The sequence below is a fragment of the Misgurnus anguillicaudatus genome, chromosome 14, assembly GCF_027580225.2.
Source record: "Misgurnus anguillicaudatus chromosome 14, ASM2758022v2, whole genome shotgun sequence".
NCBI lineage: Eukaryota > Metazoa > Chordata > Actinopteri > Cypriniformes > Cobitidae > Misgurnus > Misgurnus anguillicaudatus.
Genome location: NC_073350.2, coordinates 17,562,946 through 17,585,408, shown reverse-complemented (window position 1 = coordinate 17,585,408; position 22,463 = coordinate 17,562,946). Strand labels below are relative to the sequence as shown.

General features: G+C 37.7%; 1 protein-coding gene across 2 annotated transcripts in view; it reads left to right on the top strand.

The window, feature by feature from the left end:
- The window catches only part of fgd5a (FYVE, RhoGEF and PH domain containing 5a), a 55,036-nt gene extending 33,135 nt beyond the window's left edge, over window positions 1-21,901 (top strand). The window contains exons 6-21 of one of the 2 annotated variants that reach the window (XM_055183860.2): window positions 68-219; window positions 556-712; window positions 7,670-7,760; window positions 7,901-7,951; window positions 8,321-8,379; window positions 8,556-8,627; window positions 8,895-8,963; window positions 13,633-13,716; window positions 13,806-13,885; window positions 13,983-14,076; window positions 14,396-14,533; window positions 15,287-15,389; window positions 17,295-17,431; window positions 17,511-17,612; window positions 19,291-19,445; window positions 20,163-21,901. In XM_055183860.2, coding sequence (XP_055039835.2) covers window positions 68-219; window positions 556-712; window positions 7,670-7,760; window positions 7,901-7,951; window positions 8,321-8,379; window positions 8,556-8,627; window positions 8,895-8,963; window positions 13,633-13,716; window positions 13,806-13,885; window positions 13,983-14,076; window positions 14,396-14,533; window positions 15,287-15,389; window positions 17,295-17,431; window positions 17,511-17,612; window positions 19,291-19,445; window positions 20,163-20,199 — 1,581 coding nt within the window. In that variant the 3' untranslated portion in view covers window positions 20,200-21,901. Of the gene's footprint in view, window positions 1-67; window positions 220-555; window positions 713-7,669; window positions 7,761-7,900; window positions 7,952-8,320; window positions 8,380-8,555; window positions 8,628-8,894; window positions 8,964-13,632; window positions 13,717-13,805; window positions 13,886-13,982; window positions 14,077-14,395; window positions 14,534-15,286; window positions 15,390-17,294; window positions 17,432-17,510; window positions 17,640-19,290; window positions 19,446-20,162 lie in introns of both variants that reach the window. The other variant, XM_055183859.2, reaches the window with a different exon arrangement.
- Window positions 21,902-22,463: the final 562 nt, after the last annotated feature.

Genomic DNA, 22,463 nt, shown 5'->3' with positions numbered 1-22,463 from the left:
ATATGATCTGTACTGTTTTCTATTTTTGTTTTCCATTGTTCCTCACTGCAACACATTTTTTCTCCAGGACTTTAGAGAAGCGGTTGAGTCAGCAGTTGGAGAAGATGAAGAACCCGTGTTAGAAAAGACAAAACTGGACGAAATCCTTAGCACCCTTCCTCAAGCTTACCACCTCCACACTGAAATCCTCAATGAGCTGGAGACCCGCATTAAACAATGGTACTAAGAACACCTGCACATTACACTGTAATAACACACATTAACAATTGTACACACATTTTATAGCATGTCACTTCATTACATCTGTACTTATATACATACCTGTATAATACATCCATCTTTTACAAGCTGCTGCATGCACACTCCATCTATACATAATTTCCCCATCTTATCGGAAAATAGCTTCTCACCAACTTTACACACATATTACAGATTAGATTTGCTATCTCACCCGCAGCAATACATGTAATGCTATAGTTCCACAATCAATTTTAATGCAAGCATGATTGCCCTTCCAGAAATCAAACCCATCTTGTGTCTCTCGTTCCTATCCAGGGAGGACAGCCCGACAGTGGTTGATGTCATATTAACGCGCCAGGCAGAGTTTTCAGCCTTTGCGACCTACATTTTAGACTATGACCGCAGCAAGTCACTGCTGGAGGAGAGCTGTAGACAGAATAAAGCTTTCGAGGATCTGGTGAAACAGTTTGAGGTGAGTTCAGAGATAATGTATCTCTGTTTGTTTGGAAATTCATTACAGTTTGCTTGCATTTGAGTATTTGAGGTTTGACATAAATTAATTTATCCAATAATTTGTCTTCTAATAAAAAAATGCAATGATGGCAATCGCACTGCTATAGTTATCAAAGTTTTCAAAAGCACATGTACAGGAGATAACTCTAAATAGTTATTTGGTGCGGTAATGACGTTTACTACCTGTAGTGTATTAAAGACACAATTGGCACTGGAATGTGTACCAGGAATGTTTACAACAGAAGTTCCCCATATCATTTTATTGGAGGATGGTTGGTGGAGTCGCTGACCACACATTTCAATGTTGATCGGGATCACCAAAGACAAGAAGCCAGCTGTCCTTGCTCATTAATATGCATGAGCATCTGTATTCAGAGAAGCCTCCGTGGGTGGTAGAGTCTAAATTGGACCTTTAATGTATAGCAGAGAGAGGAAACAGAGGGAGAAAGACTGATTTAACCAAATGTCCCAAATTTGTTGCTCCATTAAGTACATTTATACAAAGCATTTCTCTGCACACATTCGTGGAGTACGTAACTACGTCTAGCATTACTTCTAACTTACATTTTTTTGCAGTGTGACAGAAGTTTCCAGAATTAGAAGAGATTAGATGCAAAGTCCGTGTGTCTTAATTTTTTTGTAAATAAGCATTTGTATCAGGCTTTGCGTTTAGGTTAACTGTAGTATAATTTCACTTTAATGAAAAAATGTTTTTTTTTCACAAATGTCAGATTAGTGTTTAACAATTTGACCGTCTTTCAATGCAAAACCCTCTAAGTGCATGCAAAAATTTTTTTTTTTAAATTCTCGAGTCGCTCTTTACTGTCCTTTCTGAATGAAGTTAAAATGCTTAAAAATGCGGTCAATAACCTAATATATTCTGTAAACGTCATTTAACTGTACACGTCATTTAACATCATTTAAAATATACTTGCCGTTTGCACGCTGTTGTTTATCCAATTTATCCAAGCACTTTGCTGAAAAATGTACATGGCGTTTAACTATCTCTGCCAGCAAACCTGTATTTCTGAATGATCTGAGGCCGGGATTAAGTAGACTTGAATCGAAAGTATTACATGAGCATATAATGCGGGCAGAGAGCATTCAGTCAATATCATGATCTCATTTTTGACGGAGGTGGAGTTTAGCAGCTTTTGCATCTGAGCTCTTTATATACTTTTTTAAAGACTGCCTTGACTGTAGTTAAAAACATTATGAATAGCTTGTTGCTTTGCAAGACAGTTTATTAGTCCCTCCAGAATTATGTGATCGCATGATTCCATGCACAATCAGCCAAAGTCCGCATATTTATGCGTGGGCCGCATTTTTTCAAATATGCCACACTTGCGCCGCATAAATGGCAGATTTCCACACGCAAAATATGCGGGTTTTGCATGAATTCATAATCTCCGCATTTTCGTAGCAAAAAGTCACATAAACCTTTGCAGAAAGTTGAAAAATGTTGCATTTACTTCACACAAGCGATGCCATGGGGACATTATGAAGTGACGTTATTACGTGACGTGAACATCATTGAATGAGAACAGGGTTTTGGGGAATCACTTTTATTTCTCTTTTTTATCTTACCGCAGTTTTTGCAAGTTCCCGCAATTTGTGCAAGTTCCCGCAATTTGTGCAAGTTCCCGCAATTTTTGCAAGTTCCCCTAGTTTTTGCAAGTTCCCGCAGTTTTTGCAAGTTCTCACAATTTTTGCAAGTTCTCGCAATTTTTGCAAGTTCTCGCAATTTTTGAAAGTTCTCACAATTTTTGAAAGTTCTCGCAATTTTTGAAAGTTCTCACAGTTTTTTTGCAAGTTCTCGCCGTTTTTGCAAGTTCCCGCAGTTTTTGAAAGTTCTCGCAATTTTTGCAAGTTCTCGCAATTTTTGCAAGTTCTCACAATTTTTGAAAGTTCTCGCAATTTTTGAAAGTTCTCGCAATTTTTGAAAGTTCTCGCAGTTTTTTTGCAAGTTCCCGCAGTTTTTGCAAGTTCCCGCAATTTTTCCATGTTCCCTCAAGTTTTGCAAGTTTCCGCAATTTTTGCAAGTTCTCGCAATTTTTGCAAGTTCTCGCAATTTTTGCAAGTTCTCGCAATTTTTGCAAGTTCTCGCAATTTTTGCAAGTTCTCGCAATTTTTGCAAGTTCTCGCAATTTTTGCAAGTTCTCGCAATTTTTGAAAGTTCTCGCAGTTTTTTTGCAAGTTCCCACAGTTTTTGCAAGTTCCCGCAATTTTTCCATGTTCCCTCACGTTTTGCAAGTTTCCGCAATTTTTGCAAGTTCTCGCAATTTTTGCAAGTTCTCGCAGTTTTTGAAAGTTCTCGCAGTTTTTGAAAGTTCTCGCAATTTTTGAAAGTTCTCGCAATTTTTGAAAGTTCTCGCAATTTTTGAAAGTTCTCGCAGTTTTTTTGCAAGTTCTCGCAGTTTTTGCAAGTTCCCGCAGTTTTTGAAAGTTCTCGCAATTTTTGCAAGTTCTCGCAATTTTTGAAAGTTCTCAAAATTTTTGAAAGTTCTCGCAATTTTTGAAAGTTCTCGCAATTTTTGAAAGTTTTCGCAATTTTTGAAAGTTCTCGCAGTTTTTTGCAAGTTCCCGCAGTTTTTGCAAGTTCCCGCAATTTTTCCATGTTCCCTCAAGTTTTGCAAGTTTCCGCAATTTTTGCAAGTTCTCGCAATTTTTGCAAGTTCCCGCAGTTTTTGAAAGTTCTCGGAATTTTTGAAAGTTCTCGGAATTTTTGAAAGTTCTCGCAATTTTTGAAAGTTCTCGCAGTTTTTTTTGAAAGTTCCCGCAATTTTTCCATGTTCCCTCAAGTTTTGCAAGTTTCCGCAATTTTTGCAAGTTCTCGCAGTTTTTGCAAGTTCTTGCAGTTTTTACAAGTTCTCGCAGTTTTTGCAAATTCCCGCAATTTTTGCAAGTTCTCGCAATTTTTGCAAGTTCCCACAATTTTTGCAAGTTCTCACAGTTTTTGCAAGTTCTCGCAATTTTCGCAGCGTTTTTCTGGAAGGCCTGGTTTATAGTAACTTCCCTTCACATTGATACACATGACTTTATCTTTGTGATGTGTTCATAGCTCTGTGACATGTCTTTTTATGAGGTAGGGCAGTCTTTTTAAGCTTTAATGGCATGTTTTTTTTTAAATCTTTAATAACTTGACAACCTGCCATGTGTCAGTTTTCTCCCGTGACTTCCCAATCAATAGCAGAGGCTTAAGATTCAAACAACCCCAAAGTAATAAAACCATGTTATTTCTGCTTATACAGTATCTGTACATACTATTCTTCACAAAGAATTAAGTCACAATGTAATTCTTTTCACTGTCATACATGCTCACTCAGACTCAGTGACTCAAGGTCACTACAGGTGTAGTAACACATACAGGTTTTGACTGGTTGATGAATGTACTGAGCAGCATTGGTAGCCTGTGGTCACACTGCACTGATGAAACCAATAGCGCTGACTCTCACATACACAACGAGCAAGTCAAGTGCAAGTCTTTCTTACATTACTCTTAAACTGCCAGCCATTAGTCTAAGCACTGCTGACATCTTTTATTTACCCAATCTGTTCTATAATGCTTCTCTCAGCTTGTTAAATGGGAAAAGATCCATTTGTTTTGCTTAAACCTGGAGATTAATTTAAAAAATAATTTTTTTGACACATTATGGTCACATGATTTTTGTGATGTGCCTTGCTGTCATAATGCAAACAATCATAATGGTCCTTAAATAGGCTTTATTTAATGCAAACAGTTGTTGAAAAGAGGTGATTTTATGGAATTTACCCAGATAAATCCGTCTGTCTATTTGTTATGTGTTAGAAATGGAATAGATTGAGTATTTTGTCCTATGGGGTTCCCTGATGTGGCTTTTTTACACTGGCTTTATGGGTTTCACTAGCTTTGATAGTCTATACATTAGGAATTCTCTTCTCGGGGTAGAGCTTGTGTAATCTTATTATTATGTATGTGTGCGTGTGCGCACGTGAGTGTGTGTGCATGCTGTATTGATGACAGAGATGAAGTATCTACAGTAGCTGATCTGATCACCACTGTGGTCTGATAGGATTAAACCCTGTTCAGATAGACTGTTTATGAGGGTGTGTGGGTTTTTGTGTAAGTATCTAGGTGTGTGTGTTTAGAATATGTAAAGAGAAAGTATACAACGGGGGGATATATATCATGTTTATATTCAACATTCTATCACATTTATTTATTCACATTTTGTATGGAAAATGGTGTTGTTCAGACTCTGTCATAACTCAGCAGATCTGTTGGAGTTCTCAGTTATGTTGTCAAATATTCTCTTTATGTTTTTCTTAAAATGTATATTTAACAAACCAGACAAATGTGATAGATTACAGAGCTTGATCATTTGTTCTGGGAAGGATTTTATGAGAAATGTTCAAATTGAACAGTTTGTGAAGAACTAAAAACAAAAAATAACCTTAGCTGGGTTTTCACAATGTGTACATATGACTATATGTGACCAGCATGTATGTATGTAAGAAAATATGTTTATGCATGTATATCATTAGCACACTGCATTGCTTTTAAATTGTGCAGGTGGAAAGGATGCGATAAAGACAGAATAAGACACATGCACACACACACACACACACACACACACACACACACACACACACACACACACACACAGTGATCTGGCATCTGGGCAATGAGGCGAAAAAAAGCTAATTAACCAAGCAGCCTTCTTAAACAACCCTCAATTAAATCAGCTGTCCGTGCAGACGCTGCTTCAGCCGGACTACTGCCTGATTTGTGTAGCCTGTCTGTTTACTGGCACGGGCTGACTGGCTGTGTCCCAACCCAACTGGGTCTGTCCTCACATACACACACACATTCAGATACATGCACAAAGAACGGTCACTTCTTCAGCACAAATGTCAGTTGGATAGTAATTTAGTGCTATTCTGAATACGGCTATTCATCAATACAGTTGACTTTAATAATGAAGCCACGTTGTGCTTAAACACTGGGAATCTTGACAGGCTTTTATGGCCAGGATGATGTGCATTGCAGCGAAGGAAAGATACAGAGGGGAAGTAATCAGATAATGGAGTACAGGTGCATGATATTTAGGGGAGAGAGAGACAAAAGCCACATTACCCAGGTTAGATACATGACCTTTAAATGTGACAGTGGTCTAAATAGATAAGACTATATGATATATGATATCACATTTTAATATTTAATGAAATTAGGGGCGTGTTACTTGACATGTTTGGTTCGACTCTGGTGCGATTCCTCGGTTGATGCGGTTCTTTTGAGTAAAAGTGAATGCTGCCATCCGAACTTTAGAGGGAGACTGACAGAAATCACATGAATTGAAATCTGATGTCAGATTTATAAAAATTCATATAGACTTATAGACCATATTGAAATTTAATTTTCACATGAGAAAAGATTCTGTGTCAATTCAAAACTGCGGTGTTAATGTAGCCAAAGTGACATGAAGTAACAAGATGAGGGCTATCAGGACAGGTGACAGTGACAAAACTTCTGATAATAATGAAGACAGTATGGTTATGATAAAGGGAAACAGAATAACCTGATGTGAAAAAGATAATGAAAGCCAGAGGGCTTCTGGGTTATGGGAGTGCTGTGGCAGGTGTGTGACCTGGTGTCTTTTAGCCACACATTTATTCACACACTCACAGGTGGATGTATTTTTGTTAAAACGCAGCAGTCCTCACAAAGACATCTCTATCCCAGATCTTCTTTAGCTTCCCTGGAGGTCTCTAGAGAAAGGAGGAGTCCCTCACTACGGGACTAGGGTTATTTCTGCCCTCTACTACCCTTTCATGTCCTCCAGGGTCCTCAGAGCTCACACGAACAATGGCGTGTGTTAAAGTCAATTAGACCTTGATTGATTTTTTCACCCTGTATTTGACTGATTCACTTGTTCACATATTCTCTCAGTGAATGATATAATTGGGGATGTAATTGGATGGAATGTGGAAGGCTAAAGGTTTTGTGTAGAGGATAAAGAAGGTCAATGAATAACCTTGAAATAGGCTTCAGTAAGTTGTGCTTTTTGTGATACCTGTAGTATGGGTCAAAGGTAAAAAAAGGAAAATAGTCCACAGGAAAAACTTACAATGCTTTAAACATTTATAAGTGTTTTAAAAAAAATGATAAAAACTTGTTATAACCTTTTTAAAGGGACACTCCACTTTTTTTGAAAATATGCTCATTTTCCAGCTCCTCTAGAGTTAAACATTTGATTTTTACCGTTTTGGTGCAATGATATTACGCAACACCTAAAAATAAAAAATCCCCTGCTATTGAAAGTAACCAAGGGGACTATTTTCGGGCAGTGCCTAATATCACTACGCCTGCTGCAGCCATGTTACATCGGCAAAGTCCTTGATTATTACGCCAGTTTGAGAGTATAGTTCCTAGCCATATCTGCCTAGAAAATCGCAACTTTTAATTTTCTGTCGGTCTTAGTACACGATGTAACTACAGAAGAGTCAAGTTTTAAATAGGAAAAATATGCTAAGCTATGCTTAAAGTGGTAGCGCCAGACCCGGAGATCAGCTGAATGGATTCCAAAACTGTAAAAATCAAATGTTTAACTCTAGGGGAGCTGAGAAATGAATTTTTTTTTTTTTAAGTCAAGTGTCACATATTTCTGTCTGAAATATAATTTTTCATAGCCATTGCTGCCTAGTGCACTTGTTTTTGGTTGCTTTGCACAAGAATATAAATTTGTTGATACTTAATCGAATTATTTCATATAGATCCATTTTATCATCAAGAATGTTGCTACGGAAATAAATAATTTCTAAAGAAATCCACGGACAAAAAAACTTTATAAAAGAGATGGCATGTACTGTAACTAATTAATTAATTAATTTCAGCATTAGTGTAATATATGCTTGTATGTTTGTGCATTTCTTTCAGACACAAAACGCAGAGGGAGTTCATGTTCCTCTGACACATCAGCTGCTGCGCGTCATTGTGCGTGTGCTCCAGTACCGTATGTTGCTCACAGGTGAACACTGTTGTGTTTAGTGACTTTGGGTTGAAGTAAATTGTTGTGAGTTTGTATGAGAGGTTGTAATTATTTACAATTCTGTACATTTAAAATAAACATGCTGTTATCTAATTTTCCATCTATCTCATTCTTTACAGATTACTTAAACAATCTCTCACCAGATTCTAAAGAGTATGAAGACACACAAGGTATTGCTGTCTCACACATACAGATGCTATATGGGACCCTGGACCACATAAACCAGTCATAAGTAGGCCAATAATATATTGTATGGGTCAAAATTATAAAAAAAAATGTATGCCAAAATCATTAAAATATTAAAGGAAAACACTACAGTTTTTCAATATTTTTATTCAACGTTTTTCAATATTTGAACAAACATCCATACATCAATGTAAAGCTTATTTATTCAGCTTTCAGATGAAGCATGCATTTTAATTAAAAAAATGACCTTATGCCTGGTTTTGTGGTCAAGGGTCAGATACAGTACAGTAATGATAAGCATTTTCTATCTCTGAACTGTACAAACATTAATTATGGTTTTGACTTATCAACAGCTGCATTGGCAATCGTGTCTGAGGTTGCCGACCAGGTTAATGACAATCTAAAACATGGGGTGAGTTGTTTCTGTGTGAGTTAAATTGGTGTTGTATTTAATGCATGATAAAAGGGAAGAGTAGAGATGATGTCATCAAATTGTCCAGGTGTCCAGAGACAAAGACAGCAGTGTGAAAAGACCTGAATCATTCTCTGTTTTTTCTTTTCATCTCTATTTCTCCTCTGTATTTGCAGGAGAACTTGCTTCGTCTGGTCCACATTGACTACAGCGTGAGAGGCAAGAGAGACCTTCTTCAACCAGGAAGGGTAAATATTATATACTGTACAGATCTGTTTTACAGCCTTGTAAGCTGCCTTGCAGTTTACTGCCTAGAAGTCTGCTATGTATGACAGAAATACAAACAGTCCTCGTAAAGCACATAGGCAACGTTCATGATTTCATGTTTATAGTTTACTTTTACTGGCTGTTAAATCTGAAAGATTAGTAACTGTTATTTTAGTAGATCAAAGAGTCAACTGGTTTACACCCTCACCCATAACTCACCTGGCCTCTGGCATTTGTGTGTATTTCAGGTTTTTGTCAAGGAGGGCACTCTGATGAAAGTCTCTCGTAAATGCCGACAGCCAAGACATCTCTTCCTGGTATCTTTTCATACTTTATTTTATTTATGATTTTACACAATGCACTGTACATGATGCTTTATTAGCCTAATTAATCTGAATGGGTTGCCTAGCATCTTTTACTTCACACACATACACAGCATCCAGGTTAACATTCCTAGTGAGCAAGCATGTGTTCGAATTATTTCAGACACTGAAGGTTAAATTAGCTAAGGCTGCCCCCACCCCTCTTGTTTTCGAGGGTCCTGTTTCCCCTCAGGATGTCTGCTGTAGGTCATTGGATGCCAGCTTCCTGTCTGTAGTATACTGACAGAAGTAGATCCTGAGAAAAACAGATCGACACAGCTGAAAAACAACACTAAAATGTTCAAGCAAATAGTTCTGTTTACCTGAAATACAATTTTATGCTTTAATAATGTCATCTGAGAAGATATGAGTCTGTGTCGCCATAATATTAGGCTCCTTTAGGCCTCTGCACAGATTTGGCATTACATTTTGCTCTGTTCTCTTTAGCAAACACATCTTTTACACATATACAGTGTAAAGTTTGTTTTAGGCATTGAGGGTCTTATTTCACAAGATTTTAGAAACTGGAGTGGCTTTTATATTTTTTCATCTCTCACGCACTATTCTTAAACGAACACTTCACTTTTTTGAAAATATTCTCATTTTCCAGCTCCCCTAGAGTTAAATATTTAATTTTTACCGTTTTGGAGTCCATTCAGCCGATTTCCCGGTCTGATGGTACCACTTTTAGCATAGCTTAGCATAATCTATTGAATCTGATTAGACCATTAGCATTGCGCTCAAAAATGACCAGAGTTTATATTTTTCCTATTTAAAACTTGACTCTTCTGTAGTACCACCGTGTACTAAGACAGACGGAAAATTAAAAGTTGTGATTTTCTAGGCAGATATTGCTAGGAACTATACTCTCATTCTGGCGTAATAATCAAGGACTTTGCTGCCGTAACATGGCTGCAGGAGGCGCAATGATATTGCACAGCAGCCGAAATAGTTCCCTTAGTAACTTTTAATAGCAGGGGACTATTTTCGGGCACTTCATAATATCATTGCGCCTCCTTCAGCCGTGTTGCAGCGGCGGGGTCCTTGATTATTACGCCAGAAAGGCAAGTTTTAAATAGGAAAAATACTTTTTGGTTATTTTTGAGCGCGATGCTAATGGTCTAATCAGATTCAATGGATTATGCTAAGCTATGCTAAAAGTGGTAGCGCCAGACACGGAGATCAGCTGAATGTATTCCAAAACTGTAAAAGTCAAATATGTTTAACTCTAGGGGAGCTGGAAAATAAGCCTATTTTCAAAAACGTGGAGTGTCCCTTTAACTCTGAAACCCTCTCCGAGTCTATCAAGCTTTGATTTATACCGATTTATGAGAGCTTGTGACTTATGTCACAGAGTCTGGTGCGAAGTGATGATGTCAGAGAGCCCCCTGATAACCAGTACTCGCACAGATCCGAATGTAATTTATGGTGTAATAAGTAAAACGGCTCAAAAAACACAGCGAAGCAACCATCAGTCATGCACTGATGCCCAAGGGCCCTTTCCTCCCTTCAAAACTACCCATCACTGCTTGTACCGTTTTCCACCTCTGCCCTACAAAAAAGTCATACAGTGTGTAATATCTTTGAAGGATGGGTTCTGGATCGGAAATGCATAGGGACTGAGTTGTCATGTTCATGGAAATCATATCAGGCTATTTGTAAATTTGTGCTTTGATGGCGTGGGTATGTCATGGAAATTATTGAAAAAGTGAGCTGGGAAAACATATTTGAAATATCTCAAAGATTCATTGTTTCAAACCCTACTGAACCCTGCTCATCTGCACTGAGCTATAATGAATATGAAACTATAAAATTATTGTATACTCCAGAATAAGTACAGACTACAGAGTGCAGTTTTAAGTTTGGGAGCTTGTTTTTGTAGCTACTGTAAATGTGTTATAGCACTACGGAGATCATAGTTGTTTGTTTTCTCTCGCATGTTTCTTCACCGAGGTCTCAGAGGGTTCGAAGAGCAGAATTGATAGCGTTTTCGTTTACAACATTGTTATTTCCATTACATTCTGATCTGTTTCAGGGTTGTTGTGGCTGTCAGTGTTTATGTTTTTGTTGTCCCTGTCTTACGGCCTCCACCCAAAAGGCTTTCTCAGGAGTGTCGGACCGAATTCCTGGACCCTGCCTCTGAACTGCGGATGTTTGGGGCACGCACTTTTTATGTTTGATGATGTCACCGCTTTTGTTTGGAGCTATATATGTCGAGCAAACACAATGGTTTTAAGTGTGGGGCTAGACTTTATACGGGCGTGAGCGTGTATTCCTAGCACAACTACATCATTGTCAGGACTGGAGGATAGAAAATAGTCCATTGGATCAAGCAAAAGCTATTGTATTGAACGTGTGAATTGCTTTGTTGAGTGCTGAAGTGAACGTGCTAACTTTGTGGAAAAATCTGTATTGAGTAAGACAGAAATAGAACAGATCGGTGTGAAAACTTTTAGGGTGTGCCCTCATGTGGTGGAAAAAAGCACAACCAAAAAGGACACAAAGAATACATTTTTGGTGAGGGAAACATATCACTGTTATATTTTTAATTTCACATACAACATTTGTGCTGTGGTTATGAATGATATGTAAGGCAGGGCCTGTGAAATATTATTTTTTTTGTGATTTACTGTTTTCTACATAAAATCATTCTACATAACGTAAAGAACATTTTGTCTAAATATAACCTTGATATCTTTATGAGTAAGGTCATGTCAGTGATTGAAATTAAACTTTGATGCTCTAAATCTCAAAGTTAGATTATTAGACTGTAGGCTGTATGATACTAGATAGTAAAGTTTGAAGACAAACCTTATGTTGGGTTGAAAGTTTAAAACAGTTTAACATAAGTTTTACAGGATAAACGTAGCCTATACTTCTTAAGAAGTTTACTTTAGTAGGCTATTCTAGCTGGCTGTTAGCATGTTTTAGTATAAAGTTAGCATGATGTTAGCATGATTTAAAATGAAGCTAGCATGATGTTAGAATGATATAACATGAGGTTATCATGATTTAGTATGCTGTTAACATGAAGCTAACATGATTTAGCATGATGTTAACATAATTTAGTATGAAGCTACTATGATGCTAGCATGATTTAAATGATGTTAACATGAAGCTAACATGATTTAGCATAGGGTGGCCATTCGTGCCAGTTCCGCCGGACACGTCCCGAACATTTGTTTTCTGGTTCGTTCTCCGGAAGTCGCGTTGGTCGTCCGCATACGTCATCAAGGTTTAATATTTCAGGTTTTTATTTCAGAAAAGCAACTGTTACATTTCAATGTAAGAATGAAACTACAATGATTGTATGTCTTAAAAAAAATCTTAATTTTCTAATGTATTTTAACTGAAATGTGAGAACCTCGATGACGTATGCGGTCGAGCAACGCGACTTCCATAGAACGCACCTGAAAACATGTTCGGGACGTGTCCGGCGGAACTGGCACGAATGGCCACCCTAATTTAGCATGATGTTAACATGATTTAGCATGAAGCTACCATGATGCTAGCATGATTTAAGATGATGTTAACATGAAGCTAACATGATTTAGCATGAAGTTAACATGATTTAGCACGCAGCTAACATGATGCTAGCATGATTTAGCATAATGTTAGCATGATTTAGAATGATGTTACTATGATTTAGCACGCAGCTAACATGACGCTAGCATGATTTAGCATGATGTTAACATGATTAGCACAAAGCTAACATAGCATGATTATTTGCTAACTATATTTTTGCAGAAAATCTAGTTACATTTACAAGTATATTAATAATATTAAAAACATGTTTATCTCAGGGTTCCCACGGATCATGGAATTTCTGGAATGTCATGGAATTTAAAAGGTCTATTCTAAACATTGAAAATCATGGGATTTTTTTTTGCCCAAGTCATGAAACATCAGGGATTTTGTTTATTGTTTTAGTTTGCATTTATTAAAATAATCTGCTTGTTAAGTTAGTAATGCTGTTTTCGGGTCCAAGCCTCCTCTGATTTCAAGTGAGACTACAATCTAAACAGCCGTTTATTGGCATTGTTTATTCATTTCACGCATTTAGGCTAATTTTTTTATAAACACTACATTATCAAGCTTGCACATCTCAGACACAGGTTCAGCTTTTTAGTGAAAGTCAGGAGGAGTGGCATAGAGTGGGAACCCTGTTATGTTACCCTGTAACACACTGTTAATGTATGACTCATTTTAATGCACAGCGCAATTCTGAGTAAATCTAAATGATTAGTAAGGAATAATTGACAACAGGCCGTTGAATTATTCGAAAACAATGCACACCCGCTGTGTATCCACACATTCGCTACCACACATGTATCTATGCTTTAAAAATGTCAACTACACCCTTAACTCTTATTTCAGTATTATCACTTGGCATAGTGATATCTGTAATAAGGTTGACAGATCTGGAACTACTTCACAGGTGTATGTTTATTGAAAAATAATGCACGTAGAACACTTATCAACCAATCAGAATAAAGCAATCTTTTAAAAACAACCCTATAATAAAACTCAATAATAAAGTGCTACAAATTGCACTCATGTTGTTTATAACTGTGCATATTGTATGTGTAGGAGATCTTATTGTAGTGTTTGTTTTGTGTTGCAGATGAATGATGTAATGCTGTACACCTATCCTCAGCAGGATGGTAAATACAGACTAAAGAACACACTCACTTTAAGTGGGATGAAGGTGAGTCACAGATCAGTTGTGTAACATTAGTTGGATGTACTTTGTTAATAAAGCAGATGTAAGTTTGATATTTTTATATATTTCCACAGGTCAGTAAACCAGTTTTAGACAATGTGCTCAACACACTCAGGATAGAAGTCAGCGATGTTACCATCACACTCTCTGCGAGGTAATCACATTTCAATGCATGTACTGTCTGTACTACTGTAATTCAGTCGCTTCACACACTTTGTCTCTCTCTCACACCCTTGTTCTGTCTCTTATAGTTCTTTAGGAGAGAGAGAGGACTGGTTTCACACGCTGAGCAGAGCTATAGCAGATCACGCTGCGGGTCTCAACACCTTCAGTTGTTCCAGTGAGGTCTGAAATCATCATCTTAAATATCCAATGTACAAATTCTAACTAGTTTTTATCTACCACAATTTTGATTAAAGGGACAGTTCACCCAAAAATGAAGATTCTGTCATTATTTACTCACTCTTATGTTGTTGCAAACCTGTATGAATTTCATTGTTCGGATGAACACAAAGGAAGATCTTTTGAGGAATGTTTGTAACCAAACCAATCGAAGGCCCCATTGACTTCCATAGTAGGGGGTGAACTATCCCTTTAAGAAATTAAATAATTATATGGTGATTTCTGACCCACGTGGCATCACTGTCCATGTGTCCATTCCCAGGCTAGAGAGAAACTATGGATGTCTTTAGGAGAGGCCGCACCTGTTCTGGTTCCTGTGTCACATGTAATGATGTGCATGAACTGCACGTCTGATTTCAGTCTAACACTGCGACGACATCACTGCAATGCATGCGGAAAGGTAAAACATTGATGGTTGCTGAGTCCTGTCTAATATATTACATTTTATAAGTGTGCAGAAATATATAGCATGGTCAGTCAAACTATATGTGTAACAGATAATAACAGTGCCTGCTAAAGGGGATCGCACACCGGCCGCGCAACTCAGCGCCGCGCAGCGCCGCGCCGTTCTAAAAAAATGTAACACATTGTTTTCTATGAGTGTACGCACACCGGCGCCGCCAGGTGGCGCCTGTCCGCGCCGCCCAGCTGTGACTCAGGAAGTTGTTCAAATCCCTGTCGCGCCACACAGCGCCACTCACACAGTTTAACATTACATAACATCATATGTGTCCCAAATCATTAACAAGTAACATTGGCTGCTAACGTATATTTTACATTTTGAAATAGACGTTATCTGACGAAGCTCGCGCTATTTAATGTGCACTTCCGGTTTACAATACCTCCGAGTTCTCCTAGGCGCGACGCGACGCGGCGCTGCGCGGCGCCGAGCTGCGCGGCCGGTGTGCGATCCCCTTAAGAGAGGCATCAGCTCCCTCTTGTGTCAGGAAAGAGTTTATTGAATATTTAGGGCCTAATCACTGAGTGCATGTTTTGTTTTGTGACTGTGATATGTCTCATAATCTAATAATGAGATTTCGGCGCATCAAAGTTGAAAAAATAATTGTAGCTGGGTTGGCATTGTTACATGTTGTGTAAAGTTGATATTATTACTTCTATAACAGTTTTGTGTTAATGTTTTTTTTATTTTTAGGTGGTGTGTCGTTCCTGCTCGAGGAACAGATATCCTCTTAAGTATCTAAAGGACAGGATGGCTAAAGTGTGTGACCACTGTTATGCCGAGCTCAGAAAGAGAGGTACGTCTTACAGACCAAAATGAAAGAATGTTTTACAGACTTTTGGTTAGGAATAGTACAAAATATCTTTTAAATTTATTAAATTCATTTTATACTTAGTATCACAGTGACCATTAAAATTTTTCAGTTGTTATCTTAGTTTGTCTTATTCTTAATTCTTCTTTTTAGAGGGTAAACATTGGGTCTCATTTACTAATACATATTTAAACCTTAGGACCACACATTTGAAGGAACAGTAAAATAATGTCTTGGACGCATCACGAGTAATCATATTTGTGTGTGAGATGTGCGTACGGATGTTTTCACGAACAAATCGTGATTCAACAAAAACTTTTGTATCAAAATGTCTTCTAAATAGGTGGATTTCAACCTGACTATGAATCTTGCATAACCCTTCGTTCAGACAGCCAGCGACGTTATCGCTGTGTGTCGCCCGTCTCTTTCAATGAGGCGTGTTTAAATCTGGTTGTCATGAACAAATGAGTACCATCTACTCCAGTAACTGACGAGAGAAGGATGACGTGAACTCCACTGCTTCGTTCTCATTGGTAGTCGCTCCCGAAATTCGCTCAACGTTTGCATAAAGTTACCCCCCATTCAGACAGCCAGCGACCAGCAGCAGCAGAGCGACGGGATCTCATTAATTTCAATGGAAATCGGGCGACTTCCGGCGGCACGAGCGAAAGTGACCGTTGGCAACCCTATGGACGTGTCCAGCAACGCGAGGACATTGATCATTTATTTAATCGCGACGTGACTATTAAAACATGTTATGAGATATCGCCACTGGTATATTTATAAGCAGCATGCAAAAACATCTCTCTGACACTTATAAAAAACCGTTTTATATAGTACTGACAAGAACGAAGTCTAATAATAATCGAGTGCTCGTATCGCGTTAAGATGAAATGGTAAACTAATAGTAACATTATAGAAGTATAGTTTTATTAACTTTTACCTCGCGCCAAAACAATAACAACACAAAAGACACTAATTATGAATAAGAAAACAAGTAATAGTTTCATCATGACTCAAAATACTGCTGATTTGATCTAATTTTTGACCATTAGGCCAACATGAGAGCTAGGGAATCCCTGTCAGAGATGTAGCCCAGAGAGGGCGGTGGTCAGCGGGGCGAGTGAACACTGACGTCTGCTCATGCTTTGGTTCTCATACGTACCAAATCTCACTAAGCAAACGTTCAAACAGGCGCTATCTTTACTAATCGACTGTAGATTTAAATATAATTCATATATATTCTCGACTGAACTAATCTTAAAACTACACTTTGTGACCAAGAAATTGTAATATTTAAAAACGGCGAATCCGTCCATTGAGTTAATATGAGATTCAAAGCAGCCGAAAGTGTTACCTGTCATTCTGGCCGCCCTCAAATCCGTGGCGGAAGAAGTAATCCAATACTTTATTTAATGTTACTCTGGTCGGTGGACAGCACTAGCTTCCTCCAGCGACAGCAAAACCTCCCAAATAAAACATGCAAAGCAAAACACAACTTTACCGATAATAAATATGATCATGGATTTATTTTCGAGCTCTTTTGCTTCTATGACAAACTCCTCTAAAGTTTTCTGTGGACCAGCGATGTGCTGCGGAAAACCCTTATATGGAACTGGTTTGGCCGTGCTTTATGCAAATTACCAACGCGCTTATGTAGAACACTTCAAATTCACTAACGTAAGAACAAGTATAAGAACAAACTCATGTGCGTACGCGCGTGTTCTGAATTAAGTGAAAAGTTTTTGTGAGAAGTTCAAGTGTGCGTATAAGAAAAATGTGCGCAATTATTAGTGAATGAGACCTAGTGTTTATTTTTATTTTTTTTATGTAATTATTATTTGTTCATTCAACTCTGGTTAATGTTTATAATGCTGTGTGTTCATGTAGGTGGTAATATTCCAGGAACATGTGGGAGTGCAAGTCCCCACACAAACAGGACCAGCAGACCTTTATCTGCTGTGTTTCAAAGCCTCCAGCCACCGAGTCTGTGGAGGACCAGAAAGAGCACTTCGCCTCTCACACAGGTACACACACGTCCCCATGACCTTCTAAACGTATTGAAAAATTATGCTAAATAATAACACATAACTGGTGTGTGTGCAGGTGTCTGTGGGTGCAGAGGGTTCCACTATGAGTGGCAGTCTGCAGAGACGCAAAAAGAGCAAAAGGAAGTGGAAGAGGCTGTGGTTCCTGCTCAAAGACAAGGTGCTCTACACCTTTAAAGCACGAGAGGTGAGGGGGCCCAGAGTCTCCCACACCAGTGTGTATTAGATTACACACACTAACATACTGTATATATATATATACACATCACATCTAGATAAAGAAATCATCTAGATCAGGGGTTCCCAAACTTTTTATTTCACGACCCACCCAAATTGGTATCATCTATTCCAGGACCCACCAATATATTTTTAAATGGAAATATAAGGAAAAAGAAAATTTTTTCTCTTTTACTATAATTGAGTATTTTCGTTGTCATTTTATTAATGAGATGTAAGTTTAAAAAAATCAAAGTTTAGCAATACCTTATGGTGTATCATATTAGAATGAATGTCGTTGCTTGTCATTTGTTGGACTAAACTGTATTTTGTGTCATTCACCGCTACTACAGCCAAGCGACTTTGTGTGACCCACCTGTGGGTCCCGACCCACAGTTTGAAACCCCTGATCTAGATTACATTACATTACTCCTGTAGGCACCACCCAGCAAGCAATTTTGCTTTTAAAAGGGGTCTACTGTAATATATGTCCAAAACAACAAGGCTATGTGGTTTATCAATGAAAATGTATTAGATTTCTCAGCAGTGGCGGCTTGTGACTGCTCTTCCGAGGGGCGCAAATTTAAAATATGTGTTTGTTGTGTCATGTGAACCTTGTGCATCACGTGTCTTGTCAAAATAAGTGCCTGCTGCACACGCGTCAAAGCCGCTTATGATTAAAGAGACGCTCACGTTCACAAAATACACGCAAGACACTCCCTGAACAGTAAACTTTGATTACGCATGAGATTGTGCAAGTATCTGGCAAACGCGAGAGTCTCTTTTATCATAAACCCTTTAGACGCATCTGCAGCAGGCACATATTTTGACAAAACACGTGATGCACATAGGATCTCTCGACGCTCAGAACACATATTTTGAAAAAAGGAACCACACACATGACAGCTACATACATGTTGTGACGAACTTTGCATCGAGCACCCTCGAAAAAAGAAGTCACCGGCTGCCACTGTGTTTAAGCATAGCCCAAAAATAAATGAAATACAATAAATGACTTTTTTACATGATGGGTTATCATATATCTCGCAAGTTATTTTGGCGAAAAGGAAATGTAACCAAATTTAAGTTTATTTTGGCTAAAAGTGGGTTACTACACTCTAAAAAAATAAAGTGGTTCACTGACTCGTAATCATAAAGGCACTACTCTAAGTGCTATATAGTACCTATGTAGAACTATATGGTGCTATGTAGTACCATAAATGGTGCTAGTCACCCTATAACACCACTTGGTTCTATAGGTGCTATATACTGTATTATTCAAACGATGATTACAAGCCAGTGAAACACTTTTAGTGCTATTTAGCACCATTGTTTTTGAGAGTGGGCTATGGTTAACCACGGTGAGATGATGGCTATTGCTTGCTGGGGATACAAGGTCCCTGTGGTCATAAACAACCTGAAGGGAGGAAATTATGATTTTTAGGCCTAAAAATTTATTCATTTTAGGCAGAAATTAATGAAACCTTAAAGAGTAATGGAGATTCAAAAGTTGTGCCGAACCTTACAATAACAAAATTTAAATTTGACTTTAGATTTTTGCATGGCCTTTCCTTTGTTTCCTAGTGCACATGGAGATCTCTATGTCTTGTCTCTGTCAACAGGATAAAGTAGCATCTGAAAGTCTTCCTCTGCAAGGTTTTACCGTAAAGCTGTCTGATCGGTCAGAGGGAGAAGACACGGACGGTGTTTTCCAGCTTTATCATAAAAAAACACTCTATTACACCTTCAGAGCAGAGGACCAACACACTGCACGCAGGTATAATACAAAAACATGCCCAAATACACTCAACAATGGTAATGTCCACTCGACAACTTTAAAGGGACACTCCACTTTTTTTGAAAATAGACTCATTTTCCAGCTCCCCTAGAGTTAAACATTTGATTTTGCTGAAAAGGACTTTGCTGCCATACCATGGGTGCAGCAGGTGTAATGATATTACGCAGTGGCCGAAAATAGTCCCCTGCTATTGAAAGTAACCAAGGGGACTATTTTCGGGCAGTGGGTAATATCATTGTGCCTCCTGCAGCCATGTTACGGCAGCAAAGTCCTTGATTATTACGCCAAAATGAGAGTGTAGTTCCTAACCATATCTGCCTAGAAAATCACAACTTTTAATTTTCGGTCGGTCTTAGTACACGATGTAACTACAGAAGAGTCAAGTTTTAATTAGGGAAAATATCGAAACTCTTTGGTAATTTTTGACCGCAATGCTAATGGTCTAATCGGATTCAATTGACTATGCTAAGCTATGCTAAAAGTGGTAGCGCCAGACACGGAGATCAGCTGAATGGATTCCAAAACTGTAAAAATCAAATGTTTAACTCTAGAGGAGCTGGAAAATGAGCATATTTTCAAAAAAAGTGGAGTGACCCTTTAAAAGAACTTTAAAAGTACCACATGCCCTACAAACACACACACATTTTTGTATTCTGAAATCAATAAATAAAAGGAAATGTAACTGTTGTTTTACAGGTGGGTAAACGCGATGGAAGAAGCCACAGTTTTATAGTATCTACCTATTTGCTCAATTGACAGTAAGACCGGGCAAGGTCATCTTTTCATCACTCCGGCACAATTCCAGACAGCTAAACCCATTATGGTCTTAAACACTTAAATCACATCACAGTTGCCTGTGCCTGACAAACCAGCAGAATCACACCATTGGATACCTTCGTTTTAATCTTTATTTTCTTTTACGGACAGAGTTTTAAAGCGTGCATAAGGTCACACAAGGCTTGGTGTTTTCCTCTTGCATGCTGTCCATTGCCTCACCTTCTTGACTTTACAGACTTAATAAAGTGCCAAAATGTATTCAGTGCTGTTCAGTGAAGCCTCAGTTCGCTCAGGTGTCGTGAATGACTGTTATATAACTACTTACTTGTGTGGACGATTTTTACTTTCTATATGCTGATAAACTTCAGTGCAGTCATTTATACACTAAAGCAATGAATTCATGTAAAATTCAAAATGAACTATGAACAATTACGATAAACCAACACAGGCTTGTTATATATTGTTCATTTCATTTAACATCCAAGCATGCATATTGTACCACCTTCATGTTTTATATACTGTAAAATGACACCATGTGACGTGTATTTACATTTGGATTTTTGGATTTGTATGGCCTAACTGAGGCGAGCTGTACATTTTACTCGGAATACTCACAGTGTAATGTATTTAATTTGCTGCTAGATAAAATATTGCTATTATTTGCTGTGATGTTATCACATTATGAAGTTATTTTACTGTTTACGTCCAGTTTAACCTAACACAGATTGTAATGCCGAGCATAGTGATGAAAAATTTCAAACATTCACTACAGTTATTGCTACTACTAAATAAAAAAAATTAATTGATTTAATCTCTTGAAAGAGATCCTGACTGCATCATTATACTTGTACAGTGGTAGCAATAGCTGCAGTAACTGCTGTATCTCTATGGTGTATGGTTATTTTCTGAAGGGAAAGGCACGTCGGGTAAGACCTCGTGCAAATCAGTATGCAAATAATGTGAACGCTTTAACCTTTCATTGAAATAACCAAGTGCCACATGTTTTATTTAGGCCTACATTATAGGCCTATAGTTATTAGAGTTTTAAATACTCAATGCTACTGTACCACTAAATGTTTCATTGTCTAATGATATGATTAAAATAACTACCAATAATGCAAAACATCAACTTTTCTACTGAATTGAATTTTAATTCTGAAACATATGGTTTGTATTTTACAACAACTGGTGTAGGAAAAGCTTTCGGTATCTTGCTGTAAGTAAAGGCCTGTGATGTTGTAGTGTTCTGTATTACATTTGATATCGCTGAAGAAATTATAACTGGATTGTATTGAGGTTAAATATTGTTAATATGTTTTATCACATGCACTGGAAAGAACGACAAGCATTCAAAATTGAAGTCTTAAGTTCAACTGAGCCTTTACCTTCATTTTTCTTAAGTAAATGGCTTTTACCAGATCTTTTTATACCATGTTGTTTGATTCATTTGTCTGTGAATGTTACATTTTCAAAGGTTTTCTGTAAAACTGAAAAAGTGCCAGTATTAATTTTCAGTTATTTGATCTCTAGCGCTGTAACATTTTTATCTGTAGGGTTTCATTGTTTTCTCCTGAATGCATTATGAAATTATATGAAGGCCCTGCAAACAGAAAAATAATGTAAATGTACATAATAAAATGAGGAGAGAATGCATTTCACCCCGTTTTCTCATGCCTGCTCTTTTCTCTTTTATTTCTACCAATCTCACATTGTAAACAAAGTGTTTTTCATTGTTTTTCTTTAAAGCAAATGTAAAAATTTATATTAAGATAGTAAAGCCTAATGTTCACATATTTTGCATTATGCAAAGCTGATATTAGGGGCTCAGTAGTATGGGGCTCGTATCTGAGCAGAAGATAAATATTGCCTATAAAATGACTAAAGTTGTTGTTATTATACAGTATAACCTGTAGAGGGCAGCATGCACTTGTGCAAAAGTCATGCATTTTCTCTGTCAGTCTCTAAGGATACTACAAGACAAAGGACACGGATTGTGAAAAAAAACTATATTACTTTCTACCCAATAACTCTCTTTATAGCATCTTTGGTTAATACTTAATCCACTTAGCAAATTTCTTCATCTTTTTTAAACATCATTGTTATAAATAAAAGGACCCCCAAGCCCAACAAGTCTAACTATCATTATATACAAACAGCACTGTCAGAAAAATGAACTTTTAAGGGTACTCCCAGCAAAAGAAAAGGTACAGTTTTGTAGGT